General features: G+C 45.1%; 1 protein-coding gene across 2 annotated transcripts; it reads right to left on the bottom strand.

Moving 5' to 3' along the window:
- Window positions 1–6,629: 6,629 nt before the first annotated feature.
- Window positions 6,630–26,116, bottom strand: LAYN (layilin). Of its 2 annotated transcripts, XM_062196984.1 has the most exons (8): window positions 25,934–26,116; window positions 25,280–25,303; window positions 22,770–23,067; window positions 18,089–18,246; window positions 13,269–13,301; window positions 12,580–12,663; window positions 10,805–10,907; window positions 6,630–7,802 (listed from the first exon to the last, which is right to left on the bottom strand). In XM_062196984.1, the coding sequence occupies exons 1-8, from the start codon at window positions 26,016–26,018 to the stop codon at window positions 7,439–7,441; spliced, it is 1,149 nt and encodes a 382-aa protein (XP_062052968.1). In that variant the 5' UTR covers window positions 26,019–26,116; the 3' UTR covers window positions 6,630–7,438. The 2 variants fall into 2 exon arrangements, with proteins under 2 accessions (XP_062052968.1, XP_062052969.1); XM_062196985.1 differs by lacking the exon at window positions 25,280–25,303.
- Between the last annotated feature and the right edge of the window lie 102 nt (window positions 26,117–26,218).

The following is a 26,218-nucleotide window of genomic DNA, read 5'->3' as shown; positions in this document are numbered from 1 at the left end:
TGTTTTGTGGCTCCTTGCTGTGTTTCATGGAAATCCTCTCTGTAATTTTCATATCTATCTCCTACTTTTGCCCTCTGGTCCTATTTATTTATTTATTTATTTTTGGAGACTGGAGCAGAGTGTGAGGGGCTGGAGGTATAAATCCATGATATCTGGAAAATGAGCTTTAATTCACACCAAAAACTGTTGGCTTAATGCAATTTAAGTGTATAGGGCTAATGCCAGCTAATATTTAGTGAAAATTGATTTATTTTATTTATTTGAAAGACAGAGTTGCAGGGAGAAGTACAGACAGAGGCAGAGAGAGAGTCTTCCATCCCCTGGTTCACTCCCCAGATGGCCTCAATGGCCGGAGCTGAGCCAATCTGAAGCCAGGAGCCAGGAGCTTCTTCCGGGTCTCCCATGTGGGTGCAGGGGCCCAAGGGCTTGGGCCATCTTCTGCTGCTTTCCCAGGTACATTAGCAGGGACAGGATAGGAAGTAGAGCAGCTGGGACTCAAGCCAGTACCCATATGGGATGCTGGTGCTGCAGGTCAGGGCTTTAACCTGCTGTGCCACAGCACTGGCCCCATGTGTTGTGTTAGTTCTTATGGCTGCCATAACAAAGTGTCACAGACAGGGCTTCTTAAACAACAGAAATCTATTTTTGCACAATTCTGGAGGCTAGAAGTCCAAGCTCATGGAGCTGGCAGAGTTGGCTGCTTCTGAGGGCTGTGTGAGAGAATCTCTTCCACACCTCTTGCCTAGTTTCTGGTGGTTTGCCAGCACTCTTTGGTGTTCCTTGACTTACATAAGCATCTGTTTGATCTCTACCTTCATCTTCATGTGTGCACATCTGTGTCCAAACTTTGACTTTTTATAGGGACGCCAGTCACTGGAGCAGATTACCCTCATGACCTCTTATCTGATTATATCTAAAGGGACTCCATTTCCAAAAAAGGTCACATTTTGAGATATTGACAATTAGGACCTTAACATGAACTTTTAGGGGGATAGAGGTGGATGCAATCCAATCCATAACATATACCAAGTGCTTTACATGTATTTTGTTGTTTTTATTCTCACTTCTAGGTAGGTAATGTTATTCTCATTTTAGAAATGAGAATGCTGAAGTAGTTCCAGACTGCACAGCATAAAGGGCAGAAACAGCATTTAGAACCTAGACACCCTGATTCTGGAACCTCAGATTCTAACTACTTCATTGTATTGTCTTATTTCTTTATCTCCCCTTCTCTTTGTAGTTTCAGGAAATTGCTTGCCAGAAACTGATGGACATTAGAATTAGAAAAATTTCTATAGCAGCTTAACACTGCCACCTGGTGGTAAGAACAATTGCACAGCTTCCAATTTAGTGGCAAAGTTGTGTTACGTGAGATGAACATAGGCCTTGTCCCCTAATACAACAACAGCATCTAGCAATTCTGCTTGATCTTGCTGTAAACCAAGCACAGGGTACATGAGAACAGAGCAGAACAAAGCACAACCTTTGAGTCCCTGAAGGCTTATATATTTTGCTGATGAAAATATGTAACATCAAGCGCTTATTCCATGATACTTTTAACAGATTTATATTTTTAAAATCTTACACCTCGTCTTATTGTATTTTGAAAAAGCAGTTTCTCCTAGTGCCTTTATACTGATGACTCCATCTAGTCACTATTTCTGTTGTTCAACTTCAGAATTCAGAAATAACTTAAGATTACTTAGCAATTAGTAACCATTTAGTGTGCTTTGAAAGGAAGAAAGAAGGGGCTATGTGGAATAACTGGATTTGTTGCTTCTGCATTTCTGGGTGTTCAGTTTCCTAGGCTTTTATTTGGAACCTCTGTCTTGAGTTTGCTATTTAACATTAGTTATGTTTTACTATAAGTTTGGAAATAATGTGGACATAACATACTCAGAAATTAGCTAGTGGAATGGGCATTTGGCACAGTGGTTAAGATGCCATTTGGGATGCCTGCATTCCATGTCAGAGTACCTGGGTTCAAGTCCCAGCTCTGCTTTTGAGTCTTCTTGCTAACACACACTCTGGGAAGCAGGAGGTGATGGCTCAGGTACTTGGGTCCCTGCCACCCACGTGGGACATCCAGATTGAGTTTCAGCTTCCTGGCCACAGTCTGGCCCAACCCTGGCTGTTGTGGATGTTTGGGGAGTGAACCAGCAGATGGAACATCTCTCCCTGTCTGTCTCTGGCTCTTTACCTTTCAAATGGATAAGAAATAAAATCAGATAAGAAAAACAAGCGAGAAAAAAAATCATATTGAAATAAAATAATTTTAGAGCTGGAAGATACCTTAAAACTTAGGATAGATCACACAGTGTATTTACATTTTCACAGGGGATAGATGGGAAATCTTGGGCAAGAGGAGTCTGTGAATTCACTTTGTATGGGAGGCTCATTACGTCTTCCTGTAGCCTGCAAGTGCATGGCAAAGGGGGCTTGGGGTCACACCTGAACCTCGGGTGAGGGTGCTGATTGATAGCTTTATCGATGACTCATTTTAATCTTGCATCAGAGATTCTCGGACACCCTAAGCCACAACATCCTGGCCAACTGGTATGTTGAGCTTAGTTGCAATGTATAGCGCAAGTATTGTGTTATCAGTAATTATAATGCCAGTGTTTGAATGTGTTTCCTTAAAGAATTTCCAGCTACAGGAAAAGTTGCAAGCACAGACTTTTTTCCCACCCAGAGGTATCTGAGAATGACGTCCTAAATGGATATTCCATCACTTCTTAATACTCTAATGTTTATTTCCTGCAAGCAAGGATGTTCTCTTAGGTCACCTCAACACAGCCATCAAAATCAGGAACTCAACACTGCTGCATTACTACATGTAATGCTCAGCCCCACTCAGGTTTTGGCAAATGTTCCAACAGTTTCCTTTATAGAAAAAGTATGTGGTGCAGAATCAAGCTGCACCTTTAATTGTCATCTCTCTGCACTCTCCTTTACGCTAGGGGGGGTCCTCCATCTTCTGTGACTTTGAGTATTTTGAGACTTAACATTTGGGGGCAGTTATTTTGCAGAAGGTCTGTCAATTTGTTTTTGTATGGTGCTTCCTCATGATTAGATTCAGGTTATGCACTTAGGCAGAAATGTCACGACGTGATGCTGTGTTCCTGCTGCTGCACCCCACTGCTTGGTTATAATTCGTCTGCTCCGTTGCTGATCAGCACATTAATCATTCGATTAAGGTGGTATCTGCCTGCAGTGTTGTCTTTGTAATGAGTGAGCATTTTGTGCAGGGAGATACTTTGAAATTCTGTAAATAATCCCATCCCCATGGAAATTTCACTTCATTCTTTTTTTTTAAGATTTTATTTTTTTATCTGAAGCAAAGTTATAGAGAGGAAGAGGCAGAGAGAAAGGTCTTCTATCTGATGGTTCACTCCCCAAATGGCTGCAACAGTCAGAGCGTTGCCTATCCAAAGCCAGGAGCTTCTTCCGAGTCTCCCACGTGGGTGCAGGGACCCAAGGACTTGGGCCATCTTCTACTGCTTTCCCAGGCCATAGCAGAGAGCTGGATCAGAAGAAGAGCAGCTGGGATATGAACCAGCGCCCATATGGGATGCCAGTGCTGCAGGGAGAGGCTTAGCCTATTATGCCACAGCATCCGCCCCTCCTTAATCGCTTTATATCAGTAGGATTTTTGGTTTCCTTCATTATAACCTAGTAGTTGTAACCCATCACCATAATTATTTATTTTTATGCTCAAATCACCTCACATTGATCAATGTGGGCCACTCAAAGATAGTTTTTGTGCTTCATTGACGTAGCCCCATCATGCTTGCATACTTTCTTGCTTTCTGGCATGAAAATATCTTCCAAGCTAATCTTGTATTTTCTCCGCTCCAGCCTTGGAATCAACTGTTTTCAAGGAGCCCAGGTTAATTTTAGTGGAGAGTAGCATTTAGCAGCCAAGGACTGAGTACCAGCAACAGGATAAATGTATGCATACAGGTGCATGTGGTATGTGTATAGACACTCATTGGAAACCAGGAGGTGACACTGATGTTTCTAATTTCAGTCTAACTCCACAGGGTCCATTCCAATGTTCTCCCTTTCCATGTCGGTCACTGCCTTCCCTGACAGTGAGATGCCTGGCTCTCCCAGGTTTAGCATGCTCATTTATTTCACCCATCCCCCTGTATGCAGCCAGTCTCTCACTGCTGCTGCTGCTCCATCCTCTGAGCTGATGCCCTCCTCACTCACCCCAGCCACACCTGCCCCAGCTCTCCCCTTCACAGACATCTCCTCCCCCTGCTAAGGCCTGACACCCCTCTCTGAGCGAACACGTCCCACCTTCCCCAACCCCTGCACGAAGCTGCCTTCCTTCCTCCGACTTTAGGACCCCAGTGTTAGGAACAGAAGGGAAGGAAGAGGGGAGAGAGAATAGGAAGAGCTGCATCTAATTTTAAAAAGAAGCCGGCGCCTTGGCTCAACAGGCTAATCCTCCGCCTTGCGGTGCCGGCACACCGGGTTCTAGTCCCGGTCGGGGCACCTGATTCTGTCCCGGTTGCTCCTCTTCCACGCCAGCTCTCTGCTATGGCCCGGGAGTGAAGTGGAGGATGGCCCAAGTGCTTGGGCCCTGCACCCCATGGGAGACCAGGAGAAGCACCTGGCTCCTGCCTTCGGACCAGCGCGGTGTGCCGGCCGCAGCGCGGCGGCCATTGGAGGGTGAACCAATGGCAAAGGAAGACCTTTCTCTCTGTCTCTCTCTCTCACTGTCCACTCTGCCTGTCAAAAAACAAAAAAACAAACAAAAACACAAAAAACAAAAACAAAAAAACAGCATATTAAAGTTCTCTTCTACTCTCTCATGCTGTGATCAGTCTTTTCCCTACTGGGATCTTAGTTCTGTGATATGGAGCCTGTGTCTGTCTTATCTACCATTATATGCCTGACACTAGTGTAGTTCCTGACATAAAGTAGGTGTGCTTAAAACTTTTTGAGTAAGTGAGTGAATGAATAGCAATGAGCAAACAAAGAGACTTGCAGCTATAAGTCAGCAAATACACAAAACCTGCAATCCAGCTTATCCAGGCCTCCGCCTAAAATCTGCCTGTGGGCCACATCTAGCATGGTGTGTAGTACCAGGTATTTTAGAAATGCCTGGTGATTAGACCCAAACATTTATCACATACTTACATGTCATCTGTCATGTGTGTCACAGTGGGAAAAAGGCTTGGGAACTAAGTTTTCAAATGATGAACAACCTTACTAAATTTCTAAAGGATACCAGCTCAATGAATATGCTCAGTGTTCATTTTGGCCATAGCACACACTATTTGCAGATTTGTTTAATATGTGAAGTGCAATTATTAGAGAGAGGAATGGAGTTGGGTAAACTCAGGATAGTATAGCTAAGGAACAAAAAAGAAATTGAGTTACTAAAATATGGGTTAAGACTGGCTGTGTACAGACATATATGAATAGGATCTGTGGGTTGTGGAGTACATAACACATTCTTGACAAAGGTAAGAGACTGAAAATCGAAGAGTCCACTATGCTTATAATCTTACTCTCCTATGGATTAAGAGTGGCTCCTCACTTTGTTTAGTAATGTAGCCCAAGTAAATTGCTAACACAATGCATCAGTTTCTGTTGACTTGTCACTATGCAATCCTTTCTAAGCAGTAGGAGTGCTTTTCAAACTCAGATTACTCAACTGCTTCCTCCACCCAGGGGAGTGTGTGAAACAGGTCCTGCAGACCTTTCAGCTGGAACATTTAGGCTGTTTTCCATCAATCTGAAAGCTGCATTGTTCACCCATTCCACAAATACTGATTACTATGCTGTCATGGGTTGCAGGAGGTACAGTGCCAAGGGGCAGATAGGATTCCTACCCATGGAGCTTGCAAGGGAGGCCAGAGTTGTGGGATAGAAGGACAGAGTACAGAGCCAGGATGTCTGAAACAAAATGGGAACCAGTCCTTGCAACTAAGTGTTCACTATTTTTGCTGGAAACGTTTTCATGCCACAGAACACACTCTCTGAGCCAGCAGAAATGATGTTTCTGTTACTCACCCCGTTGTCTGTCCCAGGAGGGCAGAGAATTGGGCAGTGATTACATTCCACTGCATTCAGTACTGCACTGACCCAGCCTAGTTAACTCTGACTAGTTTGTGTTCCATAAGTGAAGCCAAGTTGCTAAGTTATTGAAGAATGAGATGCATGAGCAAAAGTTAATAAGATTAAAAAATAATAAAATAATAAGATTATTTAGATGAGAGAGAGGTTGCTGGTGATTTAAGTAATGGCTTTCAGACCTTCTAAATGTACATAATTGATGCAAGGCTAAGAAACTTTTCTCTGGGTCTGACACTAAAGGTATTTTAAAAGTCTGTTTCTTCAGACAAGACATAGGATTATTATCATTACTAGGAATATTGTCATTGCTGCTGTAAAACACGAACAGAGCAATGCATAGTATCAGGGCTGGGAGAACAAGTAAGCCTAGAATATTTCTAGTTTCTAAAGTATTTCCAAGTTGTATATTTCCAAGTTTGGATGTCAGGAATAAAGGTCCCTCGAGGCCACATGCAGAGGACAGGCTGCAGACAGAGACCGAGCAACATTCTGCTTTCTGCTTTTTTTTTTTTTTTAAACTTTATTCTTTGAAAAAGAAAAAAAGAAAAAAAAAAAACGGATATGAGAATCAGTGTTGTGCAGGCCAGCCTGGGGCTACCATACATGGGCTTTGAAAAGATGCTGTAGTTTCGTCTCTTTGGTATAAAGTGTGTGCTGCAGATCAGGGCAAGGAAAATGCATCTTTAAGACGCGATTTCCAAACCCCAAAGTCACACACTTATCCCTGCCAGTTAAGGGACAATGATGATCAGCTGCCACTCACCGAGACTCTCCTAGGTGCCGGGCTTTGGGCAGGTGCTTCCTCACAAGATTGAGCGAGGTGAGAGGCTGGGGTAAAGGATTCAGCCCGAACTTGGGCTACTGGGGATCACATGCTGATCTGAGCATTTTCATAGACCTTCTGAATATTTTCCTCATAGAAAATAGGAGAAAAAGCCGGCGCCGTGGCTCAACAGGCTAATCCTCCGCCTTGTGGCGCCGGCACACCGGGTTCTAGTCCCGGTCGGGGCACCGATCCTGTCCCGGTCGCCCCTCTTCCAGGCCAGCTCTCTGCTGTGGCCAGGGAGTACAGTGGAGGATGGCCCAAGTGTTTGGGCTCTGCACCCCATGGGAGACCAGGAGAAGCACCTGGCTCCTGCCATCGGATCAGCGCGGTGCGCCGGCCGCAACGCGCTACCGCGGCGGCCATTGGAGGGTGAACCAATGGCAAAAAGGAAGACCTTTCTCTCTGTCTCTCTCTCACTGTCCACTCTGCCTGTCAAAAAAAAAAAAAAAAAAAGGAGAATTTTGTTTCTTATTTCTTTCTCATTCTTGAAAGTTCTTTTCTTTTTTTTCCCCATGCATCCTAATATCCGTATATGTCATTTTCCACCCATCCAGACTCCTTGCTCCTCCCCATTCTGTCCGGGGAGAACTCATAAATGTCGTTAGTCACAAATCCACTCTCCACGCTCGCCAGAGTCATGAACCCGCTTTCTGATGGGTTCACAGCCATGTTGTCATAGTCACAAGACACATCGTCAGGAGTGGCTTCTCCGGAACATACCCGGAATGAAATATTCTTCAGGTCTGGCCGGGTCTCAGCTAAGTCGGCTTCACTTTGTTTTCTGATGACGTTGTAGACCTCTAGGTCTGGGCTGTTCTCCTGGTGAGGAGCGGGCCACATGGTGCGGTGTTCCTTGGTGCTAGGTTCTGGCTGCTCCCGTTTTCTAGGAGGAAAGAAAATCATGGCTGAACATTTGAGACCAGGCCACTGTGAGTATCCCTGTGCTTTCTGTGCAGGCAGGAGGAAGTGACCCTGGCAGTCATACGTACAGGTATAATATACAGGCCAGGGCATTGGGGACGGGAACAAAACAGGGAAGTATTATGTTCTAATGCATTGTGTATCTCTCACTCACTGCTGCCAGACTGTAGGACAGGAGTTATTAACTTGGGGCTCCTGAAATTTTCAGAGGATCCGCGGATAGAGCTAAATGCCTGGGGTGGACTTCAGGTGCAGCAGTTAAGCAACCACTTGGGATGCGTGCATCCCATATCAGAGTGCCTGGGATTGATTCCCAACTCTGTTCTTCTTCCAAGCTTCCTGCTAATGCACATCCTGGGAAGCAGCAGCGATGGCTCAAGTACTTGGGTCCCTGCAATCCACATGGGAGACCCCGGTTGAGTTCTAGGATCCTGGCTTTGGCCTGGCCCAGCTGGGGCTATTTGCAGGCATGTGGGGAGTCATTCAGCAGATAGGAGATCTCTTTGTCTTTCTGCCTTTCAAACAAACAAGCAAACACAAAGGAACTAGATGCACAAACAATCACATCTTAAAAACTCATCTCTAGGCCAGCGCCACAGCTCACTAGGCTAATCTTCTGCCTGCGGCACCGGCACACTGGGTTCTAGTCCCTGTTGGGGCGCCGGATCCTGTCCCGGTTGCTCCTCTTCCAGTCCAGCTCTCTGCTGTGGCCCAGGAGTGCAGTGGAGGATGGCCCAAGTGCTTGGGCCCTGCACCCTTGTGGGAGACCAAGAGGAAGCACCTTGTTCCTGGCTTCGGATCGGAGCAGCGCACCAGCCGTAGCAGCCATTTGGGGGTGAACCAACGGAAAAAGGAAGACCTTTCTTTCTGTCTCTCTCTCACTGTCTAACTCTGCCTGTCAAAAAAAAAATTAATTGAAAAAACCTCATCTCTAAGTGAAATTTATTGCAGCCTTCCATTATGAACAGAGGTAATAAACCAGAGTAAATGAATAATATCTTGATCACCAACAGAAATCATAGATGTTTTAATTTTGCTTCACAGCTATAGATGTCTTAAAATATTGTATGAATATTGTATGCTTGTCTCCATTTCTTTTTTTTTTTTAAGATTTTATTTATTTATTTGAGAGGTAGAGTTATAGACAGTGAGAGGGAGAGACAGAGAGAAAGGTCTTCCGTCCATTAGTTCACTTCCCAGATGGCCGCAACAGCCAGAGCTGTGCCGATCTGAAGCCAGGAGCCAGGGCTTCCTCCCGGTCTCCCATGTGGGTGCAGTAGCCCAAGGACTTGGGCCATCTTCTACTGCTTTCCCAGGCCACGGCAGAGAGCTGGATCGGAAGAGGAGCAGCTGGGACTAGAACCAGTGCCCATATGGGATGCTGGCGCCACAGGCGGAGGATTAACCTACTGTGCCATAGTGCTGGCCCCTCTATTTTAAAATCATAATTATACCTACCATTAAATGAAGAAGCATTAATAGAAAATATGTATTACTGTATTGCATTCTCATTTTTGTAAATATTTTTCTCAACTATTACAATAGAATTATGTCCTTTGCAACCAAATGTATGCTATTTTATGCATTAAAAAATATTGGAGGACTGGGACTTTGGAAGGCAGGTTAAGCCTCTGCCTGTTGTGCCGGCATCCCATAAAGGGGCTGGTTCAAGTCCCAGATGCTTCACTTCTGATCCAGCTCCCTTCTAATGGCCTGGGAAAGCAGTAGAAGATGGCCCAAGTGCATGGGCCCCTACACCCATATGGGAGACCTGGAAGAAGATCCTGGCTCCTGGTTTCAGATCGGCCCAGCTCCAGCTGCTGCAGCCATTTGGGGAGTGAACCAGTGGATAGAAGACCTCTCTCTCTGTAACTCTGCCTCTCAAATAAATCAATATATTGAGTTTTGGAAGGAGTCTATAGGCTTCACCAGACTGCTATAGCAGACTGTGGCACAAAAGCAGGTTAAAAATACTTGGGATGGACAAATCTTTACTTTAGAATCACAATTCTCAAATTGCAGTAAGGAGCTAGAGTAAGGAAGGGAAATCAAGAGCCAACTGCAGAATAAGCAGCTGGAAAATGTATTTGAAATTTTTACAACTATACAGTGAGTAACCTGGTTTCACCCTTCTAGTAACTGTAATTTTAGATTCAAAGGAAATAACTAATAAAAATTATCATAATAGCCAACATTTTTGAGTGCTTAGCTCATTTTTTCAGCGCTTACAACATTTTTGAGTGCCTGCACTGCATGTATTCACTGATTGAATCCTTATAATAATTCTATAAAAAGGTTTATTATTAAATGAAATAGATTATACATTGGAATCTTACTAATTCATCTCTACTGGTCATCAAAAAGAGGCAATTCTTAAATAGGGCCTTAGTTTTCCTGCTGTAAAATGGGAATTCTAGCTTTCTTCCATGCATGCTATGATGATGAGGAACGAAAAGAAACGGAGAAGAGCTCTGAGAACCTAGAGGTTGTCTAGGCTGCACAGTATAGCTGTTTTGTAGCAACCTACAGCCATGTATTCAGCTAAAAGAAAAGTCAATGAAAAGGAGCTTGGCTCTCTAATTTGAATTAAGTGGTTTAGTGTCAAATGTTTCTAGAATGATTTGGAATGGTCCTTTTTCGATATGACTCCCTGTTTACTCCTTCATTCACTCAATGTTTGCAGAGGGTCTACCCATGGGTACTGAAAGGGTGAATAACACGGTTTCACCCTTCAAGTTGTTTAAGGCCTTCCACACATCCACGGAATAAATACAAGATTACTGTATAATCATCGCTAAGTACAAATGCTTGGTCTTTCTGAATACCCTGAGCCCATCAGAGGATTTGTGTCTGCAACAGTGATTGTCCTAACGCTGCCTGTGCTTTTAATGCAGTGAACAGGGCAATGTCCAAATCTCAGCTTGCAGAAGACATAAAAGGTTACGTAAGGAAAGTTTTACTTGCCTCCTTCTACAGATCCAAACCCAACATACAACTGTGGTGACCACAAGGAGAAGGAGGAGGGGAACGCTGGGGATTAGGACATAGGCAAGATTCAAGGCAGCTTCTGGAAATAAAAAAGCGCATTGTCAGAATGGATGATTTCTCTGTGTGTGTGTGATGTACATATATTTCAAAACAGGCTTTAGAAGGCATAATCAACAGAGTATTCCAAAGAGCACATTCCTAGCGGGAAACAGACACACAGTAATGAGTTAGCAAGAGTCCACTGACCCAAAGATTCTCTACCATCCAGATATTGCTTTTTTTTTTTTTTTTAATTCTGTGAGGCTGCAAACCTGGCAACCATCAAAAACCAACTACAAACATCACCATAATAACAATGAGCAGCAGAAATGCCAGCCACATTCACCCAGCACTTTTTACGTTGCTCAAGGCATTTTCATACATTGTATGTGCTGTACAGTAAATAATTTTACTAGCCTTTGTCCCTGATTCCTGGGAGGCAGGCTCTAAGTTTTTGGAACTTACTTGGGGGGAAGTAGGGGTGACTTATGAGTTTCTCAGTCCATATCAGTCTTTATTGTAAGATGTCTCAGGATGAGGGCTGGTCATATCTAAATGTGTGATGATGTAATTATAGGAGAAGAGGAGCTTGGAGCCAGGTGACAGCAGCCTGCCTTTGGAGATTGAATTCCATCACATGGCCAATGAGCAATTAGTCCTCCAAAGGAAATGAAACCTCTGGACATTGAAGCTCAGTAGGGCTTCCTGGCTGATAAACACATTGGTGTGCCAGGAGGATGATGATGCCTCTGGATTCCATTGGGACAGGACACAGAAGCTCCCCATTTGGAGACCTAGCCCTGTGTGTCTCTTCATCTGGCTGTTCCTGATTTGTATCGTGCATAATGTAGATACAACTATAATGTTTTCCTGGGATCTGTGAGTTGTTCTAGTGAATGATCAAAACCGAGGGGGGGAGGGGGTAGTGGGCACCCTTGGATTTGTAGCCAGTTGATCAGAAGTGTGAGTTGACTGACACTCCCACCCCAACTTGTGTCTGATGCCTGAAGTGGGGCATTCTTGTTATGAACTGTGCCCGTAAGCTATGGACTTTCTGCTAACTCCACTGGCTCATGTCACAATTCAATGTGGTATTCTAACACTCTATTACACTTCACAGTCACAGTAATGCTCTCAGCTAGTAAAGAAAATATTTCTTCCATTATGCAAATGGTGAACTTGGAGCATAGAGAAGTTAAGTGGTTTTAAAAAGTTACCCAATGACCAGAATCCAGATTCCCTTTTGGAAGTCAGGGCAAGAGTGAGTTTAAGATCCATTAGCACCTGGTTTATCATTGCATTTTCTTTGATCTTTTGTGATCTTCACTTTTAAATGTTTCTGTCCATTTCCTCTGTTTCACAGAAGAATATTAATCATGGATGTTACGTATTATGGCTTGGGTCCTTCTGGTCTTGTTTCTCTTTACATCTACTCTCTCAGCCCCACTCCTCTCCACCCCACCTTTTGACTCCCTGGTTCTGTCTTCATTTTCTGTCCCGTGTAATCTCAGCTGTCTTGGGATAATTCCCTTTGCCTATTTCACTGGTGAAACCTAACTTTTCAGATGATTTTTGCAAAGTCGCAGTTGCCCTATATAGTTCCAATTGCAAATAGCCATGGGAGAGAACAAAGTAGGGAATGTAACCATGGGTTATTTGTGATCAAGGGAGTCTCATTATCTGTTTCTCCCAGGTGTGTGTGCTGTACATACCTTTACTTTCTTTAAATGTTTCTTTGGTATCTTCTTTTTGTGCTTCTTCTGGAAGTATGGGCGTAGCTGGCTCTGTTGCTGCACCTGGAGAGACACATGAACTTAAGAACTTATAGAAGGGCATCATAATCCAGGTGTTCTCCAAGGTCCCATCATGTTCAAATTGGGATGCCACTAAGCAGTAGCAATTCAACCAGTGCCATTTATATATATATATAAAAAAAAAAGCAAAGGGTGGAATTCGCTGCCCTAGAGGTTTAGTTGCTTACCTGCTGAGGATCAGGGCCAAAGTAATTAATAAACAGATGGCATTGATGAACATAAAGCACTGAAGTGCCAAGAAGAACAGCCAATGGCTCACTTCTGGAATCATCAATAATCAGTTTGGCTCATTTCTTGTCTCATTAGATTAAATCATTCCCTTCATGTTGTCAGTAGTAACAAGTAACATCCCAAACTAAACTTTCAACAGTTGCTTTTCAGTTTTGAGAGAAATAGACAATACCAGAGATTGAGACTAGTGAACTGGTTGCCATGGCTAGGTGTGGCGTATGCTGGTCCAAACTGTCTGGCCTAACACTAGCGGCCTTTCTGTTGAATAATATGGTCTAAAGGACATGTAGTTCTAACCTATTAAGAAAAGCTATGGAAAAGCCCAAAATAACCCATAATTCAAATGACAGGCTTACCTCCTGGCCTTGTAGAAGGAGCTGTTGGTTTCTCTATAGTAGAAGAAAACAAAAATGAAAATAATAACTATATAATTTTCATGCCATCTGAATGAAATGAGCTACAGCATGGCGTCCTCTAATTTGCTTGTTCAGTCATCCAATAAACTTTATTTATTGTTACTAGATACCAGGAACTAGGTTAGTATGTCAAAAGAATGACTTTCACACAAAGGCTAGCTTTCCCCCAACTTTACTTTCATATTTTTTAAAAAAGTATTTTAAAACTTTTAAGCATGAGAATGTTCATATATGCACAAAAGTAGAAAGACTGGCATAATAAACCCCATTGTGCCATCATACAGCTTCAACTCCTATCAAAGTAAAGCTAACCTAGTTTTAACAAAAATCTCTATTCCTTCCCCACTACACTGCCAGCCTGCATTCTTTTTTTAAAGCAACCCCAGGCATTTTATTAGTTCATGCAGGGGATGTTTTAGCCGGAAACTAATCTCCAAGTAGTAGAAGTGGTTGAGGGGCTGAGTAGATTACTGGCCAGCCCTGAGACTATCTCAGGAAAGTCAAGGTGAAATGTTTTTGCTTTTGACTGAAAGTGCATCCACCTCTTATATTGGCAGTGAGTCTGTTATGCTAACCAGATGCTCTGGGGTTCATAGGGACAGGCTTTTTAAGGGCAAGATTTTAGAAATCTAAGGCGAGGTTTATCCTATTCAAAGTTTCCTTTAGAAAAGACAGAAACTTTTAATCATCTTCTCATAAGTCTATGTGTCTCAAATACAAAGCCATTCATTTATTAAAATAAAACAGCACACTGCACTTACATGGAAACTATTTTAAGAGTTTTACATAAATGAAATCAATCCTAATAGCAGTCTCATGAGGTAGTCTTATTATTATTTTTTTTAATATGAGGAAATCACAATATAGGGTGATTCAGTAATTTGCACAAATCTCACAGGTAATAAGTAAATGAACTAGGATTTCAACCAAATAAATTCAAATGAAAATTAAAATAGAAAGGAGACATAACTGCATGAGGTAGTGGAGATACAATAGCAAACTAAATAATCTCTGCCCTCTAAGGAGTTTATATTCTACAGGATGGCCATAAAATCTGGAAGTACAGGAGAATATTAGATAACATTAATGTTGTGATATTTCATTGGAATACACAGTATATTCAGTGATAACTGCATAATCTACTCATATTATCATCCCCCTGTAGTTCAGTCCATGGTGCAAAACTGCAGTCAACATGGCCCATCAGTGCAGCATTTCTTTGATCCCTTACACGTATCTGTGAGACGTCTGATTTCTCTGAATATGCCTATGCCTTTTGCATACTACAGAAGTAATCAAGGGTTTAGTCTGGCCAGCATGTGACTAACTCTGTGTGGTCATGTTCTCACATCTAGCTATAGAAACTCCCATTCACCAATCTCTTGATGGGATGTTGTGCTATCTTGTGGAAACCACATGAGTGATCATCTCGTAGCCCATGAAGTGGTTAAACATATGTTTCCAGGCTTTATGTCAACCAGGTAGTGAAGTGGACAAACTCATCACAAGGCAGTTAAGGTACACTGTGTGTGAGGTGATCTGATCTTCCAAGCAGGAATGCCTAACCTAGTTTTGAAGGGTCCTGGAAGACTTTTCAGAGGAAGTTTTTTTTTTTTTAACTTCTTATTTTGAAATTATTTCAGATTTATGAAAATTTGCAAAAATGATTCAAATAATTCTCTTTATACTTTACCTTATCATTTCACCACATTGCATTTACTTAATTATTTTGTCTCTGTATCAATTTATCCTATGCCTTAAAAATTTCTTAACGTTGAATTGTCAACTTATTTGAAAGGCAGAGACAGACTGACAGATACACACAGATTCCATTCACTGGTTTGCTCCCCAGATATCCACAACAGCTAGGAGCCCTGTATGCCAGGCCAAAGCCTGGAGCCCAGAACTCAGTCTGGGTTTCTCCTGTGGATGGCAGGGGCCTAACTACTTGAGCCATCACCTGCTGCCTCCTTGGGTGTGCATTAGCAGGAAGCTGGAATTGGAAGCAGAGTGAGGACTTGAACTCAGATACTCTGATGTGGGATGGGAGCATTCCAAGCAGTGTCTTAAAATGCTGTGCCAGGTGCCTCGCCCATCTCTGTGTCTTTCTGTGTACGCACACACACACACAGAAGCACATGTGTGTGTATACACATGTCTGTATATACACACATACACAATTTTTTCCCGGAGAATAATTTGAAGATATAGTATCCCTTTACTCCTAAAGACTTCATTCTGTGTTTAAAGGTGGGGTGGGATGGGGGAGCTGGTGTTATGGCACAGCAAGTTAAGCTGATGCTCATGATGCCAGAATCCCATACCAGAGTGCTGGTTTGAGTCTATGCTGCTTTGCTTCAAATACAGCTCCCTGCTAATGGCCTGGGAAGGCAGCAGAAGGTGGCTCAAGTACGTGGAGGACCAAGGATATGGGAGAACTGGATGGATTTCCAGGCTCCTGACTCCGACCTGACCCAGGCCTAGCTTTTGCTGCCATTTGAGAAATCACCCAGCAAAAGGAAGATTGTCTTTCTGTGTCACTCGCTGTCTCTCTCTTGCTCTGCCTTTAAAATGAATAAATGAATGAATGAATGAATCTTGAAAAGGAAGGGGACTATTCTCTTACAAAACCACAGTACAATGGCAAAAATCAAGAAATTGACATTGAAGAAATATTATGTAATCCACAAACCTTACTCAAGTTCTGACAATTGTCCTAATAATGTCCTTCATAGAAAATCATCATCATTGTCACTGTCACCACCACCACTACCATCATCATCAACATGGTCCAGGAGCCAATCCAGGGTCACCTGTTGCAGTTGGGTGTTAGGAGAGAAGGTGATGTTTAACCTGAACCTGAAGGATGAGAATAAGTTGGCTGGGAAAGGGTGAGGGTGTTCCAAGCACAGGAATTTAAGAGCTCTTGGGGAACTGCATTAAGTGCAATGGTATTGGAATATGTGGGAGAGGAGGAGTTAAAAGTGGTGAGAATTGAGGCCGGAGATGCAGGTAAGGTCTGGTCATGCTGAGCCTTTGTTGGCATGCTAAGGTGGATTTTTCCTGAGGATGGCTGGCCACATGGAGGCAAGACATTAGCTTTTTTCCCCTCCATGTGCACACTTTCCTCTGTTGGATCCATTCTCTTTCCTCTGTGCCGTAGGAAGCCAATCTTTATGGCCTGTTTCATTGGAACTCACTGGTCCTTTGTTTCTGATTAGACTTGACCAATGAGAAGTAAAGGCAGGAGATCAGAGGGTAGGAGGAGAGAGAGATTACAATATCTATTCCCCAGGCCCCCTTCCTACGTCAGCAGGGTTTGAGAGGTGCATTCTGTGGTTACAGCTCTCGTTGGATGGGTTCTCCTCCAAGACCCTTAGCCTTCCCTGGGTTCTTCTGAAACCACTCCCCACTTTGTTCCTTTAGGTCAAGGGGTGCTAACAGCTTCCCACTGTGATTGGTCCCTGGGTACTTGACCATCTCTTGCCCTTTGTCTACACCTCTGCAAATATCTTTTAAGATAGTTGCCGTAATGAATCTTTTGGTTATGCCATCATCTTTTTCCTGCCAGGACTTAGTCTAATATAGGCAATGGCAAAATTACTGAACAATGTCATTTCTGCTTTGAAAGGCACCAAAGGTTAAAAAATAAAAAGGATGTTAAGGCAAATTTCAAAACCTTACATTTAGAAATGTTAAATAAGTGGAAAAACTTGAATCATGGTGCTGTAACAATGAATAAAAGTGATAGAAAGCCAGTTTGTGACAAGTACTTTGCTTTCATTGCTCTAAGAAAAGTACCTGATAAGCAGTCTAGATTTTTGCAGTCTCCCTGCCTGTGGCATATGGCAGGGAGAGCCAGGTCATTGGAGAGAAGAATTCATCAGAGGAAAAACATCTTTTAACAACAAAAATTTCCTACAGTACATAGTCCAATTCAAACAGCATTAAACTGGCAGAGTTATTTAGCCCCAACTAGATATAACTAACAAGTCACTCTATTCCTAACAGGAAAGAATGCAGAATTTGGGCCAAACAGTTGTCTTTTGGGGAGGTGAGAAACTTCAGAGACAGATCAAAAACCAGTTCAAGTTTAAATCTAAGTCAGTTCCAATGGAAGAATCTGGGAAACATCAGCAGAGGGAGGACCATGGGCTTGCAGCCAATACAAAAGTCTTATAGATCTGGCAGCAAATACAACTGGAATTGGTAAGGCATACACAAGGGTGGTCTGGGGAGTTTAAACCTGATCATCAAAGTGCCTGCTGTCTTGCCCAATGCCAGTGAAACTGGTGTACTTTATCATCTACTTCTGCGGGTCATTGTTGTGTCTCCTTCATGCCACAGTAAACAATCTCACACGATCGTTGGCCTTGTAGGAGCAACGGCTAGCTTATTCCAAGCTCCTACAGCCAACCTCACATGTGGAAAGAATAAGACTTTGGAGAGGGCTTTAAGCCTGGAGAGGGCTTTTTATTTCTTGGAGTTTTCAGAAGTCTTGCTTTATCACACGTAAATCAGACTTTTTTTTTTCTAGCCCTTTTCTTAGCATCTGATAATCTTTCCTTTGCTAGATAATCCTAGATGGGGAAATGTCATGACATCTTCCCCTTTCAGGAATTCCCAAAGTTTAACACTGTTGGCACTTGCAAGAAGCTTTCTCAGAGATCACATAACAAATTCTTGGTACTAGTAACTGCTTGTGAAATGAGAGAGGAGGTTGAGAATGTAGCCACGTCACTTGGGAGAGGATTCATTACCATCAGAATATTTGCAAATGAAATTGTTCTTCATGTTGCACCGGTCATCATTCCACTGGAACATGTAGGGACCCCCGATGCCAGCAGGTGCCGATGGCTGATGGTACATGACCACACAGACCTCGCTGCCACAGGAAGGCTCGTCCACGTACCAGTTCCTGTAGGAAATGAATCAACAACAGGGGCAACCTGGGGACCAAGATTCTAACACATGAAACTTTAAGGACACACTTAAATCATATGCAAGCCATGTCCAAACTTTGGGGTAGCGGATATCCCAAGACTTCAAAGCCTTTGTTTTCTCCTCAAATTCCACTGAGCCTTAAACATACAATTCTGCTGCAGAACACAGTACAGAGAGGGAGGGAATAAACAGAACCATATGCTTTGTTATATGGCCATCACAGTCCATCATCTGACATGTGCCACAACCTCGTAGCAAGGATGGAATTCCGCATGATGGCTGCAAAGTAATGAGAAGAACAAGCAGCTAGCAGGGCTAGTCTGGGAGATCTTATTTCTTTTTTACTTTTGGCCAATTGGATTTTGTTTCTTATTTAGATGTCAGATGCACTGAGAAGAGGCATGGCTGATCGCATCCAGAGCCTGGCCTGCTCCCATCTCCCCAGCTTTTCTACAGCCACAACTGCCTTTCCTAGTCCAGGGAAGTAGGTGGGAAGAGCAAGCATCTGAGCAAGACTTTCCAAAGTATAGAAGCCGGCAAAGCAGGTGAGGGATGGGAATAAGAGTAGGAGGACCTTTGGTCTTTTTCAGTTTTTAAGTTGTTTCCACTTGATAAAGCTGATGATGAAGCCCTCAGCCTCCACTGTCAGATGTGTGGTCTTTGTCTCCCTACCTCTGAAGGGATGCATTAGCAGCCTTAGCTCTACTACATGGTGGCTCTTAGAATTAAATGGTGCTGCTATCCAGTTAGATATGTAGGTGTCAAATTAAAGCCTTGGATCCTATGGAGAATTTTAATCTGCAAGCACCCATCCCATGTGTTGATACTGGGTTGGGCTTTGTAGTCTGTCTGGTTACCTAAGTTGTTTCCTTCTGGGGTCAGATCTTACCCTGAAGCTCAGATCTTTGAGCTGTGCACTGCTGCTCAGAGGCCCGCCTCCAGAAAGAAACAGTCAAGAGACAGGTCTCCTGGTGGCAACACAATATGGCTCTGCTTGGGTCTTATGTTGCTATCCACCAAAAAGAAGATTCTTTGTTGCACCCAATGAGTGTTTTCCTGGAAAACAGCTGAGCTTGCAGTACACACTCCTTGGACACTACCTAGACAGCTGGGAACCCAGATGGGTGCTGGGTTCTACACCACATGACTACCTCCAGTCCATTTTCCAACCCCATTGGGCCCACTACCCTGATGTGCCTTGTTCCCCTCCCTAGCAGCCTTATAGCTTTATGCTAGTTCTTCTCATAGCCAGGTGGAATATTATGCCTGGTGCATGATTTCTGGACCTGAGCCAGTATTACTCCAGAACTTGCTGGTGGAGGGGTGAGCCAGGTTCCCAGGAATAAGGACCGGCAACACCACGACAAGTGCATGTGGTAATAACTTCCTGTTCTCCCAAGGAGACCTATGGGCATTTACTCAAGTAATAACACACTGAGGAAGGGAAGAATATCCAAATATTATAAGGACTGTCAAACACAGGGTGCAAGTTGACATTGATATTCAAGCTTGAAGTATCAAAGCCACCCATTAGAATGGGAACATACTGGGGCCAGGTGTTAAGTAGAAGTCTGGCTAAGGACCAGCTCACAGTGAAACCGAGGCAGTGCTCATTCCCAAGTCCCCAAATATTTGAGCTGAATAAACACTTTTGGTGGTTAGTGTAGTTCCACATGGTTCCTTAGTCAATGGGGCAGAGCTATAGACATGGAGAAGGCAAGAAGAAGGCTCTGGAACCACACTCTCCCCATCCCTACCAAGACAGTAAATCAGAAACAGTGTTTTATCCCAGGGAAAATGGCAGAAAGTTGAGATATCCTTAAAGACCTAGGGAATACAGGGGTGGTCTTTCCCATTAGTGCTGTCAGACATACCTGATCTCAGAAGAGTGAACCTAGAATCTATTTATTATAATACAGAAGAAGTATACCCAAGACTAAAGGGCACTGTATGAGCAGGTAGAGCAGACTTCTATCACTGTTGTACCAGAGCCTCTCCCATAGCTCATAGCTATTTTTGTCTGACAGAATCCCTTATAGATGGCCAATAGAGGCAGCCTGAGCCTGGCTTGTGGATAGGTCAGCTAAGTGTGGGAACACAAACCAAAATGGACAGCAGCTGCATTGCAGCTGCACTGAGGTCCCACTCAGAAGTAGCCTTGAAAGATAGTGGTAAGGTCAGAGCTTTGGTTGTTGCATCACTACAGCTAGTTCATCTGGTTAACTTCTCTGTATGGGAAGAGAAGTCATCAGAGATTAGAATATATAAGCACTCAGGGGTAGGGCAAACAGCATGGCAACCGATGAGCATCCTAAACAGAGAAAGACTAAAAGATTGGGGACTGGGAGGTCTTGGATAAATGGGAACAGATGTATGGGAGTGGTCATAAAGTAGGACAATCTTTTTATCATGGATTAAAACCCACCACGAAGCATTTACTCTGGAAGAGACACTAACCATCAGGTGATGCTGGTGAGCCCATTGGCAGCCACCACAGTCCTGGCAGCCAAGATGGAGGCTATGTACAGACACAACAGATTGGCTCCCACTGATCTAACTACCACTGACCTAACCAGGCTGATCTCACTACTGCTGAAGCTGATGTCCAGCCTCCCAGCAGCAGAGACCACTGCTGAGTCTCTTGGGCAGCACCACACTTGAGACCAACCTGGCACCCACTGGGCCCCTGAAAGGGACAGTGATTCATTTCGACAGGAATGGCATACAACCTGAGTGTGGATTTTCCTGTCCAGGATCAGGGGCTTAGTCAGCAGCTCTCCTAAAGGTGTACCCGCTATTTAATCTACCAGAACAGGAGCCAAAATAACATCTCATAAAACAGTGGGAACTACTTTATAGCAAAGAAGGGGTGAGAGTAGGCACCTGGTCATGGGATGGACTAGTCATATCATGTACTGCATCATCCTGAAGCTGCCAGCAGACAGAGTGATAGAACAGCTTGTTGAAAACAGTGGAAGCATCATCTTAGAGGCATTGCTTTTCAGGACCAGGGCATTAGCCTGCATGATGCGCTATGCACATCAATGATGTATACAGTCCCATGTCTCCAAGCGTAGAATACATGATTCTGGGGGCCAAGAAGAGGAAAAAGGAGTAGACCTGTTTGGCACCACTACTAAGGAATTTGTGCTTATTATTCTTGCAATGCTGGGCTCTAGAAAATTCGAGGCTTTGGTTTGCAAAGGGAAATACTTCTACCAGAAGATACAGCAAGAGTTTTATGTAACTATGAGTTAGGGGTATATTTGGATATGTTGGGATCCTTGTGGACAGAGGCCAGCCTCCAAGAAGAGAAGTCACTGTCTTGGCAGGAGATGACTGGCACTAATCCTCAAGGGAGGGAGGTCTGCTGTTCTAAATTATGAGCCCAAGTAGGTAACCTGGGTACCTCTTGCTGTACTCACTTGTCCAACTTAATGGTCAACAGAAAAGTACATTAACTCTAGCCTGAGACGTACAGGTGACTAGGGCCTTAGACTCTTCAGAAATGAGGGTATGGGCCATGTCACAAGGCTGATGTCACCAGCAGAGGGTTAGGGAACCTGGGCTGAATAGAGAGCAGGGAGGTCAGCTGCACAGGTGGGAAGTAGTCATCGTACTAAGCTTCCTTTGTTTTCCCCAGGCATAGAGGCCCATGAGGGTCCTGGAGGAGCTGCTCCCAGGACTTATTTGAAGAGATGGATTTGGTCAGCACGATGGGTAGATTGTAATAGATACAACATGCTGCCTTAAACACAACAGGTAAAAAAGGTTTTAATCTGAATTCTTTTGATTGAAGTGAGTTTAGACTTTTTTCCCCATATGATTGTTAGATATTCTTACGTGAACTGTGCTCAGATCTTTTGTCTTTATATTTTGGGGTCTCAGTGTCTTGTTGTCTTATATAAATACTTTATTACAAGAAGATATTATTAACTCTGTGTTAGAATTGTTACAAGCATTTTCTCAGTCTTATGTCCATCTCACGATTTAACTTTTGTCCATGTCACTGCATTTTTTACGGACGGATGATGGCAGCGTCATGATGCCAGGCTGGGACGTGAGTTAGTCTTGATGCTGTGGGTTTAGGAGGGTTGACAGACACTTTCTGAAGTCCCCACACTTGGCCAATCTATAGACTTAGATCTTGCGTGGGTTCCTTGCTCATTTTCCTAATTCCCTATGTCTGGAGTCCTATCTTAAGTCTCACCCTCAAGGACCCAATGAGGTTCTAGTCCAAAAGACCAGACTGCCAGAACCGCCGAATTCAAGCACAGTGGGCTGTTGAAACAGTGCCACGCGAACAGAGCTCTGGGACCTCTGCTGGACCCGGAGCAGGGCTGAGTTCACTGCTCCACCACTGCTGTGGTTCGAGCCTGCTCTGCTGCTGCCACCTTCACAGGGCTCTGCCTGGCTGAGGCTTCTCCTCCTCACTGATCGAGCACCTGGATCCGGCCTGCTGCTTTTTTCAGTGGTGTCAGGGTCCCACACACTTACCTAAATTTTGATGAGCTGCCATCAGTCCAAGAATAAAGGTCTTGGCAGGCTGTGCTGTTGTTTTGTTTCTCTTCATGCCTCCTGAGTCCAATCCAGAAATCACCATCAGATGCCAAGAGGTTTTCAATGAACTTTTCTATCAGTCTCTGTTCATCTTCAGACTCGATGCTGACCAGCTGGCCGCTGTCCCTCCTGCAGGCTTCTTTAGCTTCCTCAAAGTTCAGTCTTCGAGAAGCATCATGGAAGTAAATGACTTTATAACAAGGCCTCTGTGTCCCTCCCCGGCACACCAACTGTCCTAGAGAAAAAAAGAAACCAACTTGTTTCTGTGTATACAAAGTATACCAGGGCAGGGGTGCCTGCACACATCTGATTGAGGCTATACCTAGGCAGGAATTCTGATTACTCATCAGTAGACTGCTATCATGTCAGTTAGGGCTCCCAGAGCAAATTAGCACCTCTTCCAGCATGAAGAGGCAGTCATTTAAACTCTGAGGCCCACATCATGTAGGGACACCATGTTTTGTTGTTCCATTACAGATTCTTGAGAAAGCAGACATTTTTGACTGTCCCTTAAAAGAGAAGTAGATAAAGATTTATGGATGCACTTCAAAGCACACGAATAGCGTGCCATCAGCGAGTCTCAGGGACAGTGTGGCTTAAAGTGAGTATCCGTTCAGTGGTTCCTTCGGGTAAGAGAGGCGTTCTGAAGTCTGGCTCTATCTTGGAACCCCATGTCTACACAGGAGGACTGAGAATTCAGTCAGTCTCTGGAGCAAGCAGAAGCAAAGAGCATCAGATGCACGGGGGTTTCTGCTCGAGAAGTCTCTTGACAACAGCTCTGTTTGTGGAACACTTACTATGTGCCATGAACTAGGGTAAGGATTTTATATTTACATATGTACTTTATCTTGTTTAACCTTCATAACAATCCCAGGATGTAGCTGATTATGCTCCATGTTACAGATGAGAAAACTGAGGTTTAGAGCAATTAAGGAATTTGGATCAGCAGCATCACCTGAGCCAGAACCCATACTAAAGGCATGTTAGTATCACTAAATTATACACCTGAATCCCCACTCAACCCCAGGCTTACATTGCACTGGGAGCCCATGTAATGTGTCTCATTTAACTGACACTCCAAGAACCAAAGTCCGTCCCAGACAAATGGTTGGGATTCCACTGCAGAGTGATTAAGAAGTCATCCAGTACATGCTGCCCCAGCTTGTGTCTGGGTGATTGAAGCCCTTTTTGTAACTGTAATATGAGTGTCATTACTCTTGGGCTTAATATTTCCTGAGTGCCCACTCTGTGCCTGTTGCTGTGCTAGGTGCTGGGATTACAGAAACAAATGCCCATTTCTATCCCACAGGAACTCACAGCCTATGCCTCTGAGTCCAAATGTACAAAGCAAAAACCACCTTTCAACAGGGGAGTTGTCCCGTGCAAGGAGAGAACCAAAATGTGGGCTGTGGGTGCGGACTGATGCCACAGGGGAAGGGGAAAGGATTTTGATGTGGGAACCTCTTCGCACACCTTCTGGAATATTCCAACTTTCCTAATTTGGTTTGTACCTTTGTAGGGAGCCAGACAGCTTTTATTATTCCCAGTATTGTCCAGAATACAGGGCAAAAGGCCAGACAGCTAAGTGCATTGTTGACACTACATGGGGAAGAGGACTTACAGATGACCTAGAGAGCTCTTTATTTTCTATTTCTCTCATCACTTTTATAACAGTTTTCTCCAGGAGCAACAAGTGATAGGAGTTTTGCATCTTCTCCCTTTTCCTTTCATTCTCTGGCTGTTGCTGCCAAACAGAGCAACTCTAACTGGACTGGTCCAGCAGCAAATCAGGAGAGCTCAAAGAGGGGACATTTTCACCAGGGAGGTGTTCCAGAGAGGCTGCGGCTGAATGTTGCCTGGGGAGGAGGCTGGGCCAGCCAAGCTCCTGTGATTCCTTAAAGTTGGCGCCAAATCAGACAGCAAAGGAGAGGCAAATGAGCCCCCAAGCCCAGCAGCAACCAAGCAGCCAGGGCAACATCAGCTGGAGCTGAATTTACGGATGCCTCCACTTTTCTAAGCCTAACACCTTGTAAGAGTTTCCAGCGTGGCCACACATCCCAGGTCTGTGGCTGAGTGACAAACCAGAGCTGGAAACAGGCCCGAGGGCCCATCTGGTTCCTCTGCCTTCAGGAAGCGTCTGTCTTCTGACTCGCAGGAAGGGGAAAGGCGGAAAGACCTCTGTCAGCCACCATCCCCGCCCCCCACCCCACCCCGACCCACTGCGGAGCCCATGCAGCCCAAGCAATTTCATTTCCCTTCGCTTTTGCTGCCCTGTTCCCCATCCCCGTCCCGAAACAACTTCAGCTCCGCTAGCGGGGATACCCGAGTGGAGGAGGCTCTTCCTCTCCTCTCTCCATCTGTCGGAGCCCGCAAAGCAGAGAGGTTATGGCGATGCTCCCTCTGACATGCAGAACAACTGGAAAAGGCAAGAAACCAGAGCACTGTACCTCCTCTGGGGTCCAAGTCCGAGGCTGCAGTGACACGACAGAAGGAAGGAAGCACACAGAGTCATTCCCTGGCGTCAGCGGGGCTCGGGCCGCGCTAACTCCGCTGCTTTCCGGATCTCTAAGCGCTCTCGTGTCAGGCGCTGGTTCCAGCTGCGCCTCCCTCGCCCCACCCCAGAAGAGAACCGGGGTAGCAGAGGGTTCCCATCGCACCCAGAGTCCCTACCTTGCCTCTGTGGCTTCGTCCCCGAGAAGGCGGTAGATGTGGGGGCCAGATGGTGAGCCTGCTCCGCGTGGGGGTCCCCAGGCGACCGTGCCCCGCTTAGTGGAGTGGACCCCGGGGCACCCACGGATGCAGGTTTGCCCATGCCCCACCCAGCCTGTGTCCTCCGACCCACCTGGGTAACCCTGGTCGAGGGACGGATTTTTAGGGTTCCAGGATACGCAGGGAACTGAGCGGCCGCGGGAAACCGTCTGCTTCCAGACGGGGGCCGATTGTTCCCTGGACCCGGGGACTCCGCGAAATGCAGGAGTGGGGCTGGGGGCGCCCGCTCCCACCCCTACCGCACAGGGCCAGGGAAGAAGCTTGGCGGCTTCGAAGCTGGTCGACAGCAGCGCCCGGCAGGCACCAGCCCCCTCCGCCGCGCGCGCACTCACCGCTCAGCAGGCGCCCAGGGGCGCCTCGCGGACCCGCCAGCAGCACGGTTAGCAGCACGGCCTGCAACGCCGCCTCAGGCTGCATGGCCCGTTTCGGGTGCGCCCTCCGACAGCCGGGCGCTAAGACTGTGCAGCGGCCGGACCCGCGGAGGCGTGCGCAACTGCAGCGGCATCTCCCGAGGACCGACGGACAGGGCACCCGCAGGAGGCGGGGAGAACCGCAGAGTCCGGCGGGCGCCCCTCCGCCCCCTGGGACGTCACTGCGGCGAGGGCAGCCCCGCCGGC

The sequence above is a fragment of the Lepus europaeus genome, chromosome 7 (assembly GCF_033115175.1).
Source record: "Lepus europaeus isolate LE1 chromosome 7, mLepTim1.pri, whole genome shotgun sequence".
Classification (NCBI taxonomy): domain Eukaryota; kingdom Metazoa; phylum Chordata; class Mammalia; order Lagomorpha; family Leporidae; genus Lepus; species Lepus europaeus.
This window is presented reverse-complemented; position numbering and strand designations above follow the sequence as displayed.